This window comes from Macaca nemestrina, chromosome 12 (genome assembly GCF_043159975.1).
Source record: "Macaca nemestrina isolate mMacNem1 chromosome 12, mMacNem.hap1, whole genome shotgun sequence".
Classification (NCBI taxonomy): domain Eukaryota; kingdom Metazoa; phylum Chordata; class Mammalia; order Primates; family Cercopithecidae; genus Macaca; species Macaca nemestrina.
In genome coordinates this window covers 129,354,301-129,372,628 of record NC_092136.1, presented here as the reverse complement: position 1 = coordinate 129,372,628, position 18,328 = coordinate 129,354,301, and the positions used below count along the sequence as shown (strand labels likewise).

The 18,328-nt window shown below is 41.5% G+C and overlaps 1 protein-coding gene and 1 pseudogene across 9 annotated transcripts in view; one reads left to right on the top strand and one right to left on the bottom strand.

Annotated features, from left to right (window-relative positions):
* LOC105476196 (PR/SET domain 10) overlaps positions 1–9,747 on the top strand; it is a 100,250-nt gene extending 90,503 nt beyond the window's left edge. For 4 of the 9 annotated variants that reach the window (XM_071075819.1, XM_024791101.2, XM_011731892.3 and 1 more), the window contains 2 exons: positions 3,776–3,879; positions 6,952–9,747. In XM_071075819.1, the coding sequence (XP_070931920.1) occupies positions 3,776–3,879; positions 6,952–7,155 (308 nt within the window). In that variant the 3' untranslated portion in view covers positions 7,156–9,747. Of the gene's footprint in view, positions 1–3,775; positions 3,880–5,348; positions 6,005–6,951 lie in introns of all 9 variants that reach the window. The other 5 variants (XM_071075818.1, XM_011731894.3, XM_071075816.1 and 2 more) reach the window with 2 other exon arrangements.
* Positions 9,748–16,165: 6,418 nt separating this feature from the next.
* Positions 16,166–16,585, bottom strand: LOC105476199 (small ribosomal subunit protein eS24-like; annotated as a pseudogene).
* Between the last annotated feature and the right edge of the window lie 1,743 nt (positions 16,586–18,328).

The window sequence follows — 18,328 nt, the reverse complement described above, 5'->3', positions numbered from 1 at the left end:
CCCGTCTTTGTCATGATTGATCCTTGGCTATGTTACATAGATTTGCTGTGGAGTCAGGCTCAAACTCTACCATCTAGTTTATTTTTACAGTCAATATTCTTTTTTTTTTTTTTTGAGATGGGGTCTCGCTCTGTTGCCCAGGCTGGAGTGCAGTGGCACAATCTTGGCTCACTGCAAGCTCCGCCTCCTGGGTTCAAGCATTTCTCCTGCCTCAGCCTCCCGAGGAGCTGGGATTACAGGCACGGGCCACCAAGCCCAGCTAATTTTTGTATTTTTAGTAGAGACGGGGTTTCACAATGTTGGCCAGGCTGGTCTCGAACTCCTGACCTCAGGTGATCCGCCCACCTTAGCCTTCCAAAGTGCTGGGATTACAGGCATGAGCCACTGCGCCCGGCCACAATCTGTACTCTTAAACACTGGACGTCACAACGAGGGCTGGGTCTAGTTTCCACTCAGGGAAGGATTCTCTTACCACTAGAATCTGGTGAATAGACTGACCTCTGTACTCAGTATAATTTCTGTGAAAGAAAGTGAAGTGGGCTGGGTGTTGTGGATCGTGCCTGCAATCCCAGCACTTTGGAGACCAAGGTGGGCGGATCACTTGAGGTCAGGAGTTTGAGACCAGCCTGGCCAACATGGTGAAACCCCATCTCTACTAAAAATACAAAAAACTTTAGCCAGGTGTGGTGGTGGGTGGCTGTAATCTCAGCTACTCAGGAGGCTGAGGCAGAAAGATCGTGCCACTGCCCTCCAGCCTGGGTGACAGAGCGAGACTCCATCTCAAAAAAGAAAAAAAAAAGTGGAGTGATAAAGATACTCATGGTAAAAATAGGATGAGCTAGCATTCTAACCTGTAAAAAAGATTCTGGGACTGAAATTTATTAGGGAAAAATATAAAAATATACAAAAGTAGAGAGAGTGTAACAAACCATCCTGTACCCATTGTCCAGCCTCCGCAGTTACCAACTTACACCCAACCTTGTCTCATATATGCGCCAATCATTATCTCCCATCCTCCAACTGGATAATGATCCATCATATCACCTCATCCATAAATATTTTGGTATATCTCTAAAAGAAAAAGACTATTTGAGATAGGGTTTTGCTCTGTATTCCGGGCTGGAGAATGCAGTGGCGTGATCATGGCTCACTGCAGCCTTGACCTGGACTCAAGTGATCCACCCACTTTGGCCTCCCCAAGTGCTGGGTTTACAGATGTGAGCCACCATGTGTAGTCTAATTTTAAAACAATTTTTTAGAGCGAAGATCTCACTACATTGCTAAGTTGATCTCAAACTCCTGGGCTCAAGTGATCCTCCTGCCTTGGGCTCCCAAAGTGCTGGTATTACAGGCATAAGCCATCATGCTCAGCTGAAAAAAACTATTTTTTAAAAGCACAACTCCATACAACATTGTCACACCTAAAAAGAAATGACAGTAATTTTTCTTTCTTTATTTTTTAAGAGAGGGGGTCTTGTCTATCACCCAGTCTGGAATACAGTGATGTCATTATAGCTCACTGCAGCCTCCAACTCCTTGGCTCAAGCCATTCTCCTGCCCTAGCCTCCCAGTAGCTAGGACTACAGGCACATACCACCATGCTTTGCCAATTTTTTTTCCTTTAAATTTTTCAGTAGAGATGAGATCTCGCTGTGTTGCCCAGGCTGGTTTTGAAACTTCTGGGCTCAAGTGATCTTCCTATCTTGGCTTCCCAAAGTGCTAGGATGATAGGCGTGAGCCCCTGTGCCCAGCCAACAGTAATTCTTTAATACCCACAAATACATTTAAAATGCCCAGTCAGGGTTTTTATATTTCTATGATTGTCTCAGAAATTTTTAAAAAAATAGTCTGTTTACTCAGCCAGGCTCAGTGGCTTACGCCTGTAATCCCAGCACTTTGGGAGGCCGAGGCAGGCAGATCACGAGGTCAGGAGTTCAAGACCAGCCTCTCCAACATAGTGAAACCTCGCCTGTACTAAAAATACAAAAACTAGCTGGGCATGGTAGTGCTCACCTGTAGTCCCAGTTACTCAGGAGGCTGAGGCAGGAGAATCACTTGAACCCAGGAGGTGAAGGTTGTGGTGCGCCGAGATCATGCCACTGCACTCCAGCCCGGGCATCAGAGCGAGACTCCATCTCAAACAAAAAAAGTTGGTTTACTCATATTGGGTTCCAAATAAGGGCCATACATTGCAATTGATGATGACTTTTGAGTTTCTTTTAATGTATGTGTTCACTATTTTAAGTTATAATTTCTGTGTTGAGGAAACCGGGTCGTTTGTGCTGTTTTCCACATTCTGGATTTTGCTGGTGGGATTCCCATGTTACCGTGCAGTGAATATGTGCTCTTCTGTTCCTTTCATTTCCTGTAGACTGGCAATTCGAGCTACAGGCTTGCTCAGGTGCAGTTTGTTTTTTGCCTCCTGATACTTCATAGCTGGTGTGTGTACTTCTATCAAGAGCACATAATGTTCAGGTGTCTCTCTTTTTGTGATGTTAGCAGCCATCAGTGTTTATTCCTTAGCTCCATTATTTCATTAGGGCTTGCAAAGTTGTGATATTCTTTTTTTTTTGAGATGGAGTCTTGCTTTGTCACTCAGGCCTAGAGTGCAGTGGTGCGATCTTGGTTCACTGCAACCTGCCTCCCAGGTTCAAGTGATTTTCCTGCCTCAGCCTCCCAAGTAGCTGGGACTACAGGCACCTGCCACCTTGCCTGGCTAATTTTTGTATTTTTAGTGGGGATGGGATTTCACCATGTTGGCCAGGCTGGTCTCGAACTCCTGACCTCAAGTGATCTGCCTGCCTCGGCCTCCCAAAGTGCTGGGATTACAGGCGTGAGTCCCTGTGCCTGGCCATGATTCTAGCACCTTATTCATTAATTAGCTAGAAAACTTTTATAAAGAAAAAAATTTTAACTACCAAGTTTCTCTCAGGTACAATTTGTACAAGAAAGGCAGGATAAATGCTTTAAATACCTGATTCATTTCCTTTGTTTACCAGTTTTCACAAAATGAATTGATTTCTTATGCTATCCAAGGTGATAGGGGTGTGTGTGCACGTCTTAGTGTGGTTTTGTACCCGTGGATTTCAACACCTGGTGTGTTTCAGCCCATTGCAGCTGTGATCCTTACCGATGCTCAAGTGATCCCCTCTCTGGCTTGTAGGAGCCTCTTCTAACTGGCTCCTGCATTACTCCCACATGACCCGATAGCCTTTCGTCACATCTTGTGTGCTGGGAAGACACAGTGCCCCACAATTGTCTCACAAGCTTTCTGCCCAGGTCTGGAATCAGCCATTTTCCCAAGAAAGTCTCATTCTTTTAGTAGAAAATATTATTTATCAACAAGATGCTAGGGTTGGCTTTATTTTTAATGTGCTCTAATAACACTGGTGGTGAAATAAAATTCAAGTTGGGTTAAATTATGAGAGCCAAGTGTGGATACATTTGTGTCACAAATTCAAATCTGAATATAAAAGATGAAAATATTGATTTAAAAGGTAACTCTTTTTGACTTATTTCAAGGTTTTAAAAATTGTTGAGTATTTGTCTTTGTGGATACTGAGAAGCCACATTTGAAGGGGAATGCACTGATTGTCTCTGACACTGGGTTGCTGTGTACCAGTCTCTTCTCAATTTGTAGCAGAGAAATCATATCATTGTAAGACTCTTGTGGCAAGCACATCAGTGGGGACTGTGGCTACTGGTTATGTTTTTATTTCTAAGATTTGTGTTAAAATCTGAGACCACTGAACTATGAATATTTCCTGTTTTTTAGCATCTGAGATTCAAATGATGGCCCTTCCCCCAGGTCAGTTTGTGATTACAGACAGTGGTGTGGCAACTCCAGTTACTACTGGCCAGGTGAAGGCGGTTACTCCGGTAAGCTGTGCTACTTGGTCGGGTTTTTCCTTTCCAACCTGTGGTGCTGTATAACTCTTATCACCACTTATCTGTTAATGATTGGCTTACTCTGTTTTCTCACAGTAGTTGATGAATTCTTTGAAAGCTGGGTCTTGGGTCTTATCGCTTTATCCTCAGTGCCCTATCCAGGAGACTAGGATATAGCAAATGCTCAATAAATATCTGTTTAATTAATAACTGTAATGGTCCTAGCTCCATCACTATGAGCCCTTTTTTTTTTTTTTTTTTTTTTTTTGAGACAGAGTCTCGCTGTGTGGCCAGGCTGGAGTGCAGTGGTGCAGTCTTGGCTCACCTGCAACCTCCACCTCCTGGGTTCAAGCGATTCTCCTGCCTCAGCCTCCAGGGTGGCTGGGATTACAAGCATGCGCCACCACACCCAGCTAATTTTTGTATTTTTAGTAGAGACAGGGTTTTACCATGTTGGCCAGGATGGTCTCAATCTCCTGACCTCATGATCCGCCCACCTCGGCCTCCCAAAGTGCTGGGATTGTAGGCGTGAGCCACCGTGCCCGGCCCTTATGAGCGTTTTTATATGCTTCTTGGAAAGATTAAGTCCTCAAGACAATTGGCCCTCAACTGGGTTGGGAGAGAATAATATAATGAATCAATTATGGAGCTGTATTAAACATTTCACCCACCTGAAGGTGAAAAACATTGCCTTAAATTATCTAAGTTGGGCAGGTACAATGTTGATTGTGTCTCCTTCTGTTTTTATCTTCACTGGTTTGTTCTGGCCTGCCTCTTAAGTTATTAGAAGACAGAGTACATACATGTGAATTTAGAAAAATACTCTTGGCTGGGCTCAGTGGCTTATGCCTATAATCCCAACACTTTGGGAGGCCAAGGCAGGCAGATCACTTGAGGTCAGGAGTTCAAGACCAACTTGGCCAACATGGTAAAACCCTGCCTCTACTAAAAATACAAGAATTAGGTGGGTGTGGGGGTGCATCCCTATAATCCCAGCTACTTGGGAGGCTGAAGCATGAGAATTGCTTGAACCTGGGAGGCGGAGGTTGCAGTGAGCCGAGATCATGCCACTGCACTCCAGCCTGGGCAACAGAGTGAGACTCTGTCTCAGAGAAGAAAAAAAAGAAAAATACTCCTGGGTGGATACGTTCTGGAGATCTTGTGTACAGCATGCTGGCTGTGTTCGTAATGTATCGTATACTTGAAAACTGTTAGTATAGATAATGTTTTTTGCCACAAAATAAAATGGTAAGTGCATGAGTTGATGGATATGTTAATCAGGCTGTTTGGTTTAATTATATCTTAATAAAGCTAGAAGAAAAAAAAGGAAAAATGCTCTTCAATGGCTAGCAATATTGAGATATTACCAAGGAAAGATTTTCTTAAGAGGTTTCAGAGGATAGCTAGCTAGTCTTGTGGTCTCAAAACCCTGATTTTTTTTTCTTTCTTTTTTTTTTTAGTATACGGAGAGCTCGCCTGTTTCTCAGCACACACAGTCACTTTAACTAGACTTAGGAGAGAGATGCAAATCCAGAGTAACACTATTCATTGTCAGGGAAAACAGTAACGAATGTGAAATGGGATCATCACGCTGGCATGACCAGGACATTTTTTGTTCCCTGTACGACCCATTGACTCTGATCTTTTTCTGGCCTGGAACTCATTTGAGAATGGTTTCAGCCAAGCTTGTTTCTCTCCCCCGCCACAGTGTACATGCACACTCATTTGATGTACAGTTTTGGGGGTTCATGCATTTTTTGCAGCTGACCTATGGACCCCTCTAGGAGTCAATGGACCCTAGGTTGAGAAACAGCCCCCTCCCCACATGGAAAAAACAATCACGATCAGAACGTTGCCTGGTGGGGGTGAATTCAGAACATCTGGCCCTAGTGGAATCAAGTGGGTATCTGGTGATGGCTGTTTTCTGGGCAGTGCAGACAGGCTAGTGCCTGAGAGTCTCTCTGTGGCCTCTTTTCCTCTGTTCTGTAGCTGACCAACCCTCCTTCTGACTGACAGACACATTTCTCTAAAAATGTTAATGTAACAAAATAGCCAGCTACAGGGCTCTGAAGACGTTTTCATGATGAGGGGAAAAATAAGAAAACAAAGACAATGTGTAAGTTTTCATAAAGCTACATTTATTCAGTGTGAGGGATTTCATTCTGAGATCCTGTCATTCCTGTGCTCTTGAGTGTTAAAATCTCTATTTGATGGTAGCATGTTTTAAATGACCTTACTTAACAAAGGGAACCATTTATTATTATTATTATTATTATTATTATTCTGAGACAGAGGTTTGCTCTTGTTGCCCAGGCTAGAGTGCAATGGCACGATCTTGGCTCACTGCAACCTCTGCCTCCCGGGTTCAAGCAATTCTCCTGTCTCAGCCTCCCAAGTAGCTGGGATTACAGGCATGCACCACCACGCCCAGCTAATTTTTTTTTTTTTTAATTTTAGTAGAGACGGGGTTTCTTTATATTGGTCAGGCTGGTCTCGAACTCCTGACCTCAGGTGATCCGCCCACCTTGGCCTCCCAAAGTGCTGGGGTTACAGGCGTGAGCCACCACGCCCAGCCTCCATTTATTATTTTTTAAAATTTTGCTGGTCTTTTGAAATTCTGAACTCTGAGAACATTGATCTTGACTACCTGTCTTCAGGGTCATTCTGCCTCTTCAAGGAGACTTTAAATATCTCTTCTTGGATCCATTCTGTATTAATCTTAAGATCGAATGGACAGTCAACTGTCTTTTCTGAATGTGTAAATTCTTAGGAGCATTGCAACAGCACGTTTTCTTTGCCACGTCGAATGTTACCACCATGATGCAAATTACTGTACCTGAAGTTGTTCACTCTAGCATTTGGTGAAACTGCTAAGGTGCTCCTTTAAGGAGCTTACCTTTTAGTGACTGATCCGCCCTCTCTAAAGGACCTAGGTAAAGTATCTCTCATAGATGCCTATTTTGGGTCCCTTGTGACATTTCTTCTCATCTCTCTCCTTCCCTAGTAGCTTCATCCTCCCTTTAAGGCCCCAGGTTTTTAAACATCCTTTTCTTCTTCCTTAAGGGTCATTATGTGTTATCAGAAAGTCAAACAGAATTGGAGGAAAAGCAAACTTCCGCCCTCTCTGGTGGAGTCCAGGTCCAGCCACCTGCACACAGTGACTCCTTGGATCCCCAGACCACCAGCCAACAGCAGACCACACAGTACATCATCACCACCACCACCAATGGGAACGGAAGCAGTGAAGTGCACATCACCAAACCATGACTTCCGCCCTGGAGCTCGAATCCAGCACCCACCTCATGTCTGTTCTCATAAGTCTGAAAGCTCTGACACTTAGAGCTCTTTTGTAAGATTTATTATTCACTCAAGAGTCTGGAAACGACAGTTTTGTCTCTCATCCATCCACTGGGGTTTATTTTGCCAAGGTCATCTTTATCAAATTGACTCTTCAAACCCTTCGTTTTTTGCCACGGAACGGAGATCTTTCAGGGGAAAGTAGATTTCGAGATGGAGAGAATTTGCCTTGCTCTTGAGTTGGTCTTTTAACACACTGACAAGCCTTACTTTTCCTTTGTGGAAATATTAAGTGGCGTATTGTGTTCATACCAAAGGTGGAGACAGGATGTGCCAAGTCCATAGTTACTGGACTTCTTATTCCAAGCCATGGCACCGAAGGAGAAGGGGCATTTTGTGGGTGTGTATTAGGTCTGAACTGCTTTGTCTTGTTTTAGTTTTCAGTAATTTAACAAAGGGAGCTTGTTGAATAAGAAAATGAAAATGATGAAACAAAAGCTTTGACAGTGACGTTCTGAAGCAAAAACTGTCATCTAAATTTTTCTTGCTGATTTTTTTTTTAACTTCCCTATTTTAGAAAACTGTTGTTAGGCTGTTGGTAGTGCTTTCCACAGATGCTGGTCCTTAGTGGATTAGGTCAGAAGCTCATGTTCTGATAGTTCTTCATTATTTCACAGAGGTGGACTCCCTGAAAGACAAAAGTCTGCTTGATGTCAGCAAAATCTAAACCCCTGCATTAAAACTTTGCCTCCCATTCTCTGGTTGTGGTGGTGGTAAGAAGGAGATATTGGTATCAAGAAAAATTACCAAAACTAGATAGATAGAGAGAGAGAGAGAGAGAAGAGAGAGAATTGAAATTTTGTTCTGCCTTGCAGGATCCATTTATCATTCATTGGTAAAAGATATATTCCTTGACCAAGTGTACATTTAACTCTTGCTGACAGTGTTCAGTGTATTTTAGTACTTTTAATGCTGTCTTAAAATGAACATTCTTTAAAGTTGGATGGAAAGCTGGCATTTCTTATTTCTTAACACTTTTAACTTTAAACATATTGTAACTCATCTGGACCTTTTAATAAGATGATCAACTTCACACTTAGGGAAAAAATTAAAATGTGAGGAAAAGTTATAATAAAGTAGTTATAAGGGATCTGGAAGAAATCCAGTCTTTATGAATATACAATTAGTTGGGCATTAAAAAATCAGTATACATTTTATCAACTTTTTGTGACATGCTAACACGTTTTTAGAATAATTTTGCATAGTAGAATTTATTACTCCAGGACAGAAAGACCTTACTTCATTTCAAATGAAGTTAATTAATTTACATTTCTGGGTAAAAACTGGTTCTATAAATTAAGTAGAGTATCTTCTTCATGATAAAGACAGTTTCTGAAAAGTGAACAGTTCTGTTAAAAGAACTTTACTGATGGGTAGATTTCGCACTTTATTTCTGAGACCGCGTTCGTATAGCTATTCCCCAATGTTTGAGTACGAAGAGAACTTGAGAAAGTTACTTCATAAATACACGGAAACTGAAAATGGTCTCTCTGTCTTTGGGAGAAAGCTATTCAACAGAAAATATTGACCCTGCATTACAAAATACAGACTCGGGTTCCCTAAGTCCCACAGTGTAATGATTACAAATATCCTAGTGTCCTGTCCAGAAAGCCTTTCTAGGGGAAGAATAGTAGAATTTTCCAAAGGTCCAGTTTTAGCTTTTATAACTGAAATCTGGCCCTGTTACGTTCTTTTTAATTTGAACCATAAGGTATCTTCCCTCCCCTCAGGAATAACTTATTGGAAAACTGAAAAGAATCACTGAATGGAATGTTCATTTTATGGCAGTTATTTTAAGTTTTAAAATACACAGAGGAAAACATTGTGGAAGGACCTCTTTGTTGCTTTCCCTTCTAAGTTTTCTTCTTCTTCTTTGGTCCTTATGTGAAATAAAGACTCTCAAACTAATTTGTATATTATCAGCCAGAGATGCGGATGGCAGTCGAGCCAAGTCACGTGGCTTTCAGATCAGGTATTCTCCACGTTCATTCCAAGGTCATAGATTTGTAAAAGGACCTGGATTGATGGTAAATGATGAGCCATCAGAAAACTAAATTTGGAAAACATGTATGTAGCCAGTGTGGATATTGTGGCCTCTCTCAAGACACATTGACACTGTAGACTTCATTCAGTGCAGTGTGAGTATTTTGGAGTAGGTTGGATGTAGATTTTGTTTTTATTGTTGATTTGTACCGACAGAAATAGACATTTCATCATGTAAAATTCCTGTTTTTCTGGAAAAACCTATTGTTTTGATCTTCTTGTTTTCTGACTCGGAAGTATCCTTTCAAAAAACTCTTAAGATATCTAGGTCTAAAAAGCACTTCATGAGATGCTGAAGCTGACCCACTGGTTGAAAATGTTGACCCTATCCTGTTATTTAAATGTGAACATTTATTGTACATTCAGTGAGTTATAGTGTTAATAGTCTTGTGCTATGCAGCAGGTGTAAAAATTAATAAATATATTTTTTAATAAGCCTGTTTGTATGCGTGAAGCTACAAGAGCTGTTTTTTTTTTCTTTTAAGAATTACAACTTCTGGTTTCCAGCGTGGCATGCAGGAAGCACGGAAGTTGTTTCTCCATCCTAGCAGTAAGTAAGAAGCTGAGCAAGTGGAAAGATCAGCATCTCTCCTTAGATCCGTCAGAAAGTTGAGCTCACAGGACAAACTGCTGTCCCCAAAATTGGAAAGACAAACAGGCAAATACAGAGAATCGTAGCTTATAGAACAGAAACCCGTGAGAAAAAGATCCATGAGCAGTAACCTCTGTGAGAACCAGTGCCGGGTTAGGAAAACGTGAACTCTATTTGACAAATTGCTGCAGGCTTAGCGTGGAGAGCTCTGAGAAGTTAAAAACTCCAGGGAACTCAGTCACTGGAGGGGAGTCAAGGGAGACCCACACTTTTATGAGTTTTATCCCCAGGAGCTTGACTAGGTCCTCACAGTGAAATTCGGAGAAAAATCCCCACATGTTTCCAGCAGAGGAAGGGGAGAAGGAATCATTTTGAAATACTCCAGAGTAGGCCGGGCGCAGTGGCTCACACCTGTAATCCCAGCACTTTGGGAGGCCAAGGCAGGCGGATCACGAGGTCAGGAGATCCAGATCATCCTGGCTAACATGGTGAAACCCCGTCTCTACTAAAAAAAAAAAAAATACAAAAATTTAGCCGGGCCTGGTGGCCGGCGCCTGTAGTCCCAGCTACTCGGGAGGCTGAGGCCGGAGAATGGTGTGAACCTGGGAGGCGGAGCTTGCAGTGAGCCGAGATCGCGCCATTGCACTCCATCCTGAGCAATAGAGCAAGACTCTGTCTCAAAAAAAAAAAAAAAGAAATACTCCAGAGCTTTCTGATCTTTCTATTGTAACAAGCACCTAACCTGCTGAAGTTATAGCAGAACCTCAGTCACCTGGAGGAAGGGAAATACCCAAACCCAGCTCATTCTAGCCATCGTCCCTCATCTAAGAGGGGATAACCGCATAGCACTCATGAAGGACACAGTCCAGAGGCACAGGGTCACCAGAACACTGAGGCCTCATTTAGGTATACAGAATGCTTCCCCGACCCCAACACCTTACCACCACATTGCTCAAGGCCTGCTTACAGAAATTCTCTCTATCTGGCACATCATAACCAGCTATCAAGAAAAACATTACAAGGCATATTAAGAGGCAAAAGACACAAGTTTGAAGAAAGAGAGCAAACATCAGACCCAGATTTAGATATGGCCCAGATGTTGGAATTTGCAGACTGGGAATTTAAAACAACTGTGATCAATATGAAAAGGGCTCTACTAGAGAAAGTAGACAACAAGCAATAACAAACAAACAATGTAAGGAGACATGGAAATCCTAAGAATGAGCTAAAATGCTAGAGATAAAAAATGAAGAATAGGCTGGGCATGCAAGCTCACACCTGTAAACCCAGCACTTTGGGAGGCTGAAGTGGGTGGATCATTTGAGGTCAGCCATTCAAGACCAGCCTGGCCAACATGATGAAACCCTGCTTCTACTAAAAGTACAAAAATTAGCCAGGCGTGGTGGTGGGGCCCTGTAATCCCAGCTACTCAGGAGGCTGAAGTGGAAGAATCACTTCAACCTGGGAGGTGGAGCTTGCAGTGAGCCGAGATTGCGCCTCTGCACTCCAGCCTGGCGACAGAGCAAGACTCCACCTCAAAAAAAAAAAAAAAAAATCCTAAGAAAGAATCGCTGAGCTTGAGGATATCTCAATAGAAACCTCTATAACTGAAAGACAATATCCAAAAACTGAGATGATGTAAAAAAGGTATAACTATGCCTCATGGGAATACTAGAAGAAGACAGAGAAAGGAACAGAAGAAATATTTGAAGCAATAATGATTGATAATTCCCCAAATCAATATGGAACATGAAACCACAGAGGCTCAGAGGACATACAGGGTAAATGCAAAAAATCCTTCAAAACACAAATGAACAAAAAATAACTTTTCTTCTGAAACTGTGCACACAAGGAGAGAGTGGAATGAAATGTTTAAGGTGTTGAGAGAAAAAAGCAGACTAACCTAGAATGCTGTACCCCATGAAATTATCCTCCAAAAGTAAAGGGGATTTGTTGCCAGTAGACCTGCCTTGAAGAGAATGTTAAAAGAAGAGAAGTTTTTCAGAGAGAAGAAAAATGATAAAAGTCAGAACCTCAGATCTACTTAAAGAAAGAGCATCATTATTACCTTTAATAACTAAAGGTAAAATAAAAATCTTGCTTTTTCTCATTCTTCATTGATTTATTTTTCTTTTTACTTTTTTGAGACAGGGTTTCACTGTCGCCCAGGCTGGAGTGCAGTGGTGCAATCACAGCCCACAGCAGCCTTGATCTCCCTGGCTCAAGCGATTCTCCCACCTGAGTCTCCTGAGTAGCTGGGACTACAGGCATGTGCCACCACACCTGGCTAATTTTTTGTATTTATTTTAGTAGAAATGGGGTTTTGCCATATTGCCCAGGCTGGTCTCGAATTCCTGGGCTCAAGTGATCCACCCATTTCAGCCTCTCAAAGTGCTGGGATTACAGGCATGAGCCGTTGTGCCTGGCCTGTTCATTGATCTAACACATGACAGTTTGTTCAAAATAATAGCAATGATGTATACTAATATATCTGTATATATGTTCATATGTAAGTGAAATGAATGATGGCAATGATATAAGGGATGGGGGGGTGGGAGGGAAGAATTAGGATTATTTCATTATAAGATGTGCACGCTATGGCCGGGTGCAGTGGTTCACACCTGTAATCCTAGCGCTTTGGGAGGCCAAGGCAGGCAGATCACCTGAGGTCAGGAGTTTGAGACCAGCCTGACCAAAATACAGAATCATCTGGGCATGGTGGTGCATGCCTGTAATGCCAGCTATTCAGAAGGCTGAGGCAGGAGAATCTCTTGAACCCAGGAGGCGGAGGTTGTGGTGAGCCGAGATCATGCCATTGCACTGCAGCCTGGGCAACAAGAGCAAAACTCCATCTCAAAGAAAGAAAGAAAAAAAAGATATGCACACTATCAATGAAGTGGGATAGTGTTATGTGAAAATGTACTTGAATTAATTGCAAACTCTAGAGCAACCACTAAAAAGTAAAAAAAAAAAAAAAAAAAGTATTGCTGATATTCTAAGAAAGTTAGGAAAATAGGAAAATAGAATCATACAAAATGTTCAGTTAGAACCACAAAAGAGTTTAGGTGTGGTGCCTCACACCTGTAATCCTAGCACTTTGGAAGGTTGAGGTGGGAGGATCATTTAAAGCCAGGAGTTCAAGACTAGCTCAGGCAACATAGTGAGACTGTCTTTAAAGAAAATAAAAATATATATTAGCAGGGCGTGGTGACATGTGCCTATAATCCTAGCTACTTAGGAGGGTGAGGCAAGAAGATCACTTGAGTCCCAGAGTTTGAGGCTGCAGTGAGCTATATTGTGCCACTGCATTCCAGCCTGGGTGGCAGAGTGAGACCCTATCTCAAAAACAAGAGGCAGAAAAGGAGTGGAAGACAATATAGGAGCAAAGAACAAGGGAACACATAGAAAACAGGAACAAATATAGTCAGTATTAATCCAAATATAGTCAATGTTAACCCAAATATATCAATAATCACTTTGAACATCAGTGTTCAAATACACCGGTTAAAAGAGATTATCAGGCTGGATCAAGAAACAAGACCCAACTATACTTTGTCTATGAGAAAACCACTTTAAATATAATGACATGTAGGTTAAAAACAAATGGATGGAGAAAGATACACCATGCTAACACTAATCAAAGAAGGTGGGAGTAGCTATATTAATTTCAGACAGCAGACTTCAGACAAAGTTATCAGGGATAAAGTGGAGGCATTATATAATGATAAAGGGGTCAGTTCTCCAAGAGAACATAAGAACCCTTAATGGGTAAGTGCTTAGCAATAGAGCATCAAAACATGTAAAGCAAAAACAGAAGTACAAGGAAAAACAGAGGGTCATTGGTCTCCAACTATAATGGTGGAATCATCTCTCAGAAATGTACAGATCGAGCAAGCAGAAAATCAGTAAGGACATAGTTATGCTCAACACAAAGATCAATGGGAAATAAGATCTATAGACTGCTGCTTCTAATAATAGAGTGCATATTGTTATCAAGCATATGGAACACTAACCAGCATAGGACACATTCTGGGGCATAAAATACACTTAACAAACTTAAAAGAACACATATCATACAATGTCTGCTCTTATACCACAATGATATTCAACTAGAAATAAAAAAGCTGTAAATTTTCAAAAGACTTGCTGATTAAACACACTTCTTTATAACACATGAACCAAAAAAGACATCTCACATTAAAAAATATTGTGGGCCAGGCACAGTGGCTCATACTTCTTATCCCAGCACTCTGGGTGGCTGAGGCAAGACGATCATTTGAGACCAGCATGGGCAACATAGTGAGACCCCATTTCTGCAAAAAATAATTTTTAAAAATTAGCTGAGCACAGTGGTCCCAGCTACTTGAGAAGCTGGGGTGGGAAGACTGCTTGAGCCTGGGAGGTCAAGGTTGCAGTGAGCTGTGATTGTGCCACTGTGCTCCAGGCTGGGTGACAGAGTGAGACTTTGCCTCCAGAATTTTTGTTTTAAACTAAATAAGAATAAAACATAAAAATGTTTGGGATGTTGTACTGAGAGGGAAATTTTATTATTGAACGCATATGGTAGAAAATAATGATCTAGGCCGGGCGCGGTGGCTCCCGCCTGTAATCCCAGCACTTTGGGAGGCCGAGGTGGGCCGATCACGAGGTCAGGCGATCGAGACCATCCTGGTCAACACGGTGAAAACCCGTCTCTACTAAAATTACAAAAAATTACCCGGGCGAGGTGGCGGGCGCCTGTAGTCCCAGCTACTCGGGAGGCTGAGGCAGGAGAATGGCGTGAAACCGGGAGGCGGAGCTTGCAGTGAGCGGAGATCTCGCCACTGCACTCCAGCTTGGGCAACAGAGCGAGACTCCATCTCAAAAAGAAAGAAAGAAAGAGAGAGAGAGAGAGAGAGAGAGAGAGAAAGAAAGAAAATAATGATCTAAAATCAATCATCTGAAGTTCCACCTTAGGAAACTAGAAAAAGAACAAATCCAAAATAAATATAAGAAAATAAATAAAAATTAGAGCACAAATCAATGAAATTGAAAACAAGAAATCAATAAAGAAAATAAATGAAACAAAAATCTGCTTCTTTGAGAAGATCAATAAAATTGATGTATCCAGCCATGCTAAGAAAAAAGACTGAAATTACTAATACCAGAAATATATAGGCCGGGCACGGTGGCTCACCCCTATAATCCTAGCACTTTGGGAGGCTGAGGCAGGTGGATCACCTGAGGTCAGGAGTTTGAGACCAGACTAGCCAACGTAGTGAAACCCCGTCTCTACTAAAAATGCAAAACTTAGCCGGATGTGGTGGCAGGTTCCTGTAATCCCAGCTACTCGGGAGGGTGAGGCAGGAGAATCTCTTGAACCCGAGAGGCAGAGGTTGTAGTCAGCTGAGATTTTGCCACTGCACTCCAGCCTGGGGCAGAGTGAGACTTCGTCTCAAAAAAGAAAAAAATATATATATTAGGGGACTTCACTACAGATCACATGGACATGCAAAGGCTAATAAAGGAATACTATTCAAACTGTATGCGTGCAAATTTGACAACCTAGATGAAATAGACCAATTTCTTTTTTTTTTTTTTTTTTTTTTTGAGACGGAGTCTCGCTCTGTCGCCCAGGCTGGAGTGCAGTGGCGCGATCTTGGCTCACTGCAAGCTCCGCCTCCCGGGTTCACGCCATTCTCCTGCCTCAGCCTCCCGAGTAGCTGGGACTACAGGCGCCCACAACCGCGCCCGGCTAATTTTTTTTGTATTTTTAGTAGAGACGGGGTTTCACCGTGGTCTCGATCTCCTGACCTTGTGATCCGCCTGCCTCGGCCTCCCAAAGCGCTGGGATTACAGGCGTGAGCCACCGCGCCCGGCCCAATTTCTTAAAAGATATAGTCTGCCAAAACTCATAGAAGAGAAATAAACAATTGAACAGGCATATATATTTCATATATATACACATATATACATATACGCACACATATACATATGTACATATATACACACACATATACATATACACATATATACACACATATATACATATACACATATATACACATACATATACATACATACACATATATACATATATATTTCATATATATATGAAATAAATTGAATCAATAATTAATCTTTCAAAACACAAAGTACCAGGCCAGACGTGTTCACTGGTGAATTCTACCAAACACTTAAGAAATTATACCAATTATCTCCAATCTTTTTCATAAGATAGAAGCAGAGAGAATACATCTTTTTAAAAAGTTTTTAGTTTATTCATCTTGTGAAAAATCCCCAGTGGCTGCAGATGGCATCACCTTTACTCCTTCAGCTTTTTGCCAGCACCAACATCGGCCTTTGCAATTCCCCTAACTTCCTTCACTCTGTTCTTGTGTTCCTTTCAATGCTTTCTCGAGGTCTTTTCCTTCTCATACAGGCCATGTCTTGCAAGTCTATGTTTGAGTTTATTTTTCTTTGCATAATCCAAGGAATCATAAAGCATGCCAAAGCCAGTTGTCTTGCCACCACCAAAATGAGTTCTGAATCCAAATACAGAGATGACAGCTGGTGTGGTCTTGCACATTTTGGCTAGTTTCTCCTGAATTTCTGTCTTAGGCCTATTGCCTTCCTGGGGTGAAGGACATCAATGAGCATTTGTTTCCTCTGAAGTAGTCGGTTGGTCATGGACTTTCTAGTTTGAGCAGCTACTGTATCGTTCATGATGGCGGTCTATCCTGAGACAGCCAGGGAGGAAAAGAGGATCTTAACTCATTCTGTGAGGGCAGCATCACCCTAATACTAAAATCGGACAAAGACATTACAAGAAAAAATACAGACCTATATAGCTCAAGAACATTGATGCCAAAGCCCTTAACAATGTATAAAAACAATTATATACCACAACCCTGTGGGATTCATCCCAGGTATGCAAGGCTGGTTCAACATTTGAAAACAATTTAATGTAAAACACCATACCAACAGGCTAAGAAGAAATATCTCATGATCATATCAATGGACACAGAAAAACATTTGACAAAACTCTGAAACCCACGTATGATAAAAATCTCAAACTAGTAATAGAAGGGCACTTTTTCTGCTTGATAAAGAAGATCCACAAAAACCCTACAACAAACATCACACTTAATGGTGAGAAATTCAAAGCTTTCCTGCTAATATCAGGAACCAGACAAAGATGTTCCTTCTCACCACTGCTTTTTACCATTGTACCAGTAGTCCTAGCTAATGCAATGAGACAGGAAAAAAAAAAAAATATATATATATATATATATATATACACACACACACACACACACACAGGCATACAGATTGGCAAGAAAAATAAAACTGTCTGTTCACAGGTGACAAAAATCCAAAATATTAAAAAAAAAAAACTGAACTAATAAGCAATTATAGCAAGGTTGCAGGGTGTAAGGTTAATTTAATTTTTTGAGACACAGTCTTGTTCTGTTGCCCGGGCTGGAATGCAATAGTGTGATCTTGGCCCACAGAAAGCTCTGCTTCCTGGATTCAAGTAATTCTTCTGCCTCAGCCTCCCAAGTAACTGGGATTACAGGCACCCGCCACCATGCCTGGCTAATTTTTGTATTTTTAGTAAAGACAGGGTTTCACCATGTTAGCCAAGCTGGTCTTGAACTCCTGACCTCCAGTGATCCACCCACCTCGGCCTCCCAAAGTGCTGGGATTACAGGTGTGAGCCACCCTGCCTGGCCAAGAATAAAAAAAAAATATCCTGGAACTAATAAGCAATTATAGCAAGGTTGCAGGGTATAAAGTTAATTTTAAAAAGTCAATCATATTCCTATATACCAGCAATGGACAAGTGGAAATTGAAAGGCAAAACACGATACCATTCACATTAGCACACCCAAAAATGAAATACTTAGGTATACATCTGACAAAATATGCACAATATCTATATGGTGAAAACTACAAATCTGACGAAAGAAATCAATGAAGAACTAAATAAATGAAAGTATTCATGGATAAGAGGACTTAATAGTGTCTGGATGTCAGGTTTTCCCAATTTAATCTATAGATTCAATGTAATCCCAATCAAAATCCCGGCAAGTTACTTAGTGGATATCAACAGACTGACTTTAGAGTTTACATGGAGAAGCAAAAGACCCTCAATAGCCAACACATTATTCAAGGAGAAAAACAAAGTTGAAAGACTGCAGTACCGGACTTCAAGACTTAATATAAAGCTACAGTAATTAAGACAATGTGATACTGGTGAAAGACAAGAACAGTGCAACAGTATAGACAGCCCAGTAGCGGACCCAGATGAATACAGTCAAGTGATTTTTGACAAAGCAGGAAAGGCAATGTAGAAACGATAGTCTTTTCAAGGAGAAGAAATGGTGCTGGAGGCCAGGCGTAGTGGCTCATGCCTGTGATCCCAGCACTTTGGGAGGTCAAGGTGAGTAGATTACTTGAGTCCAG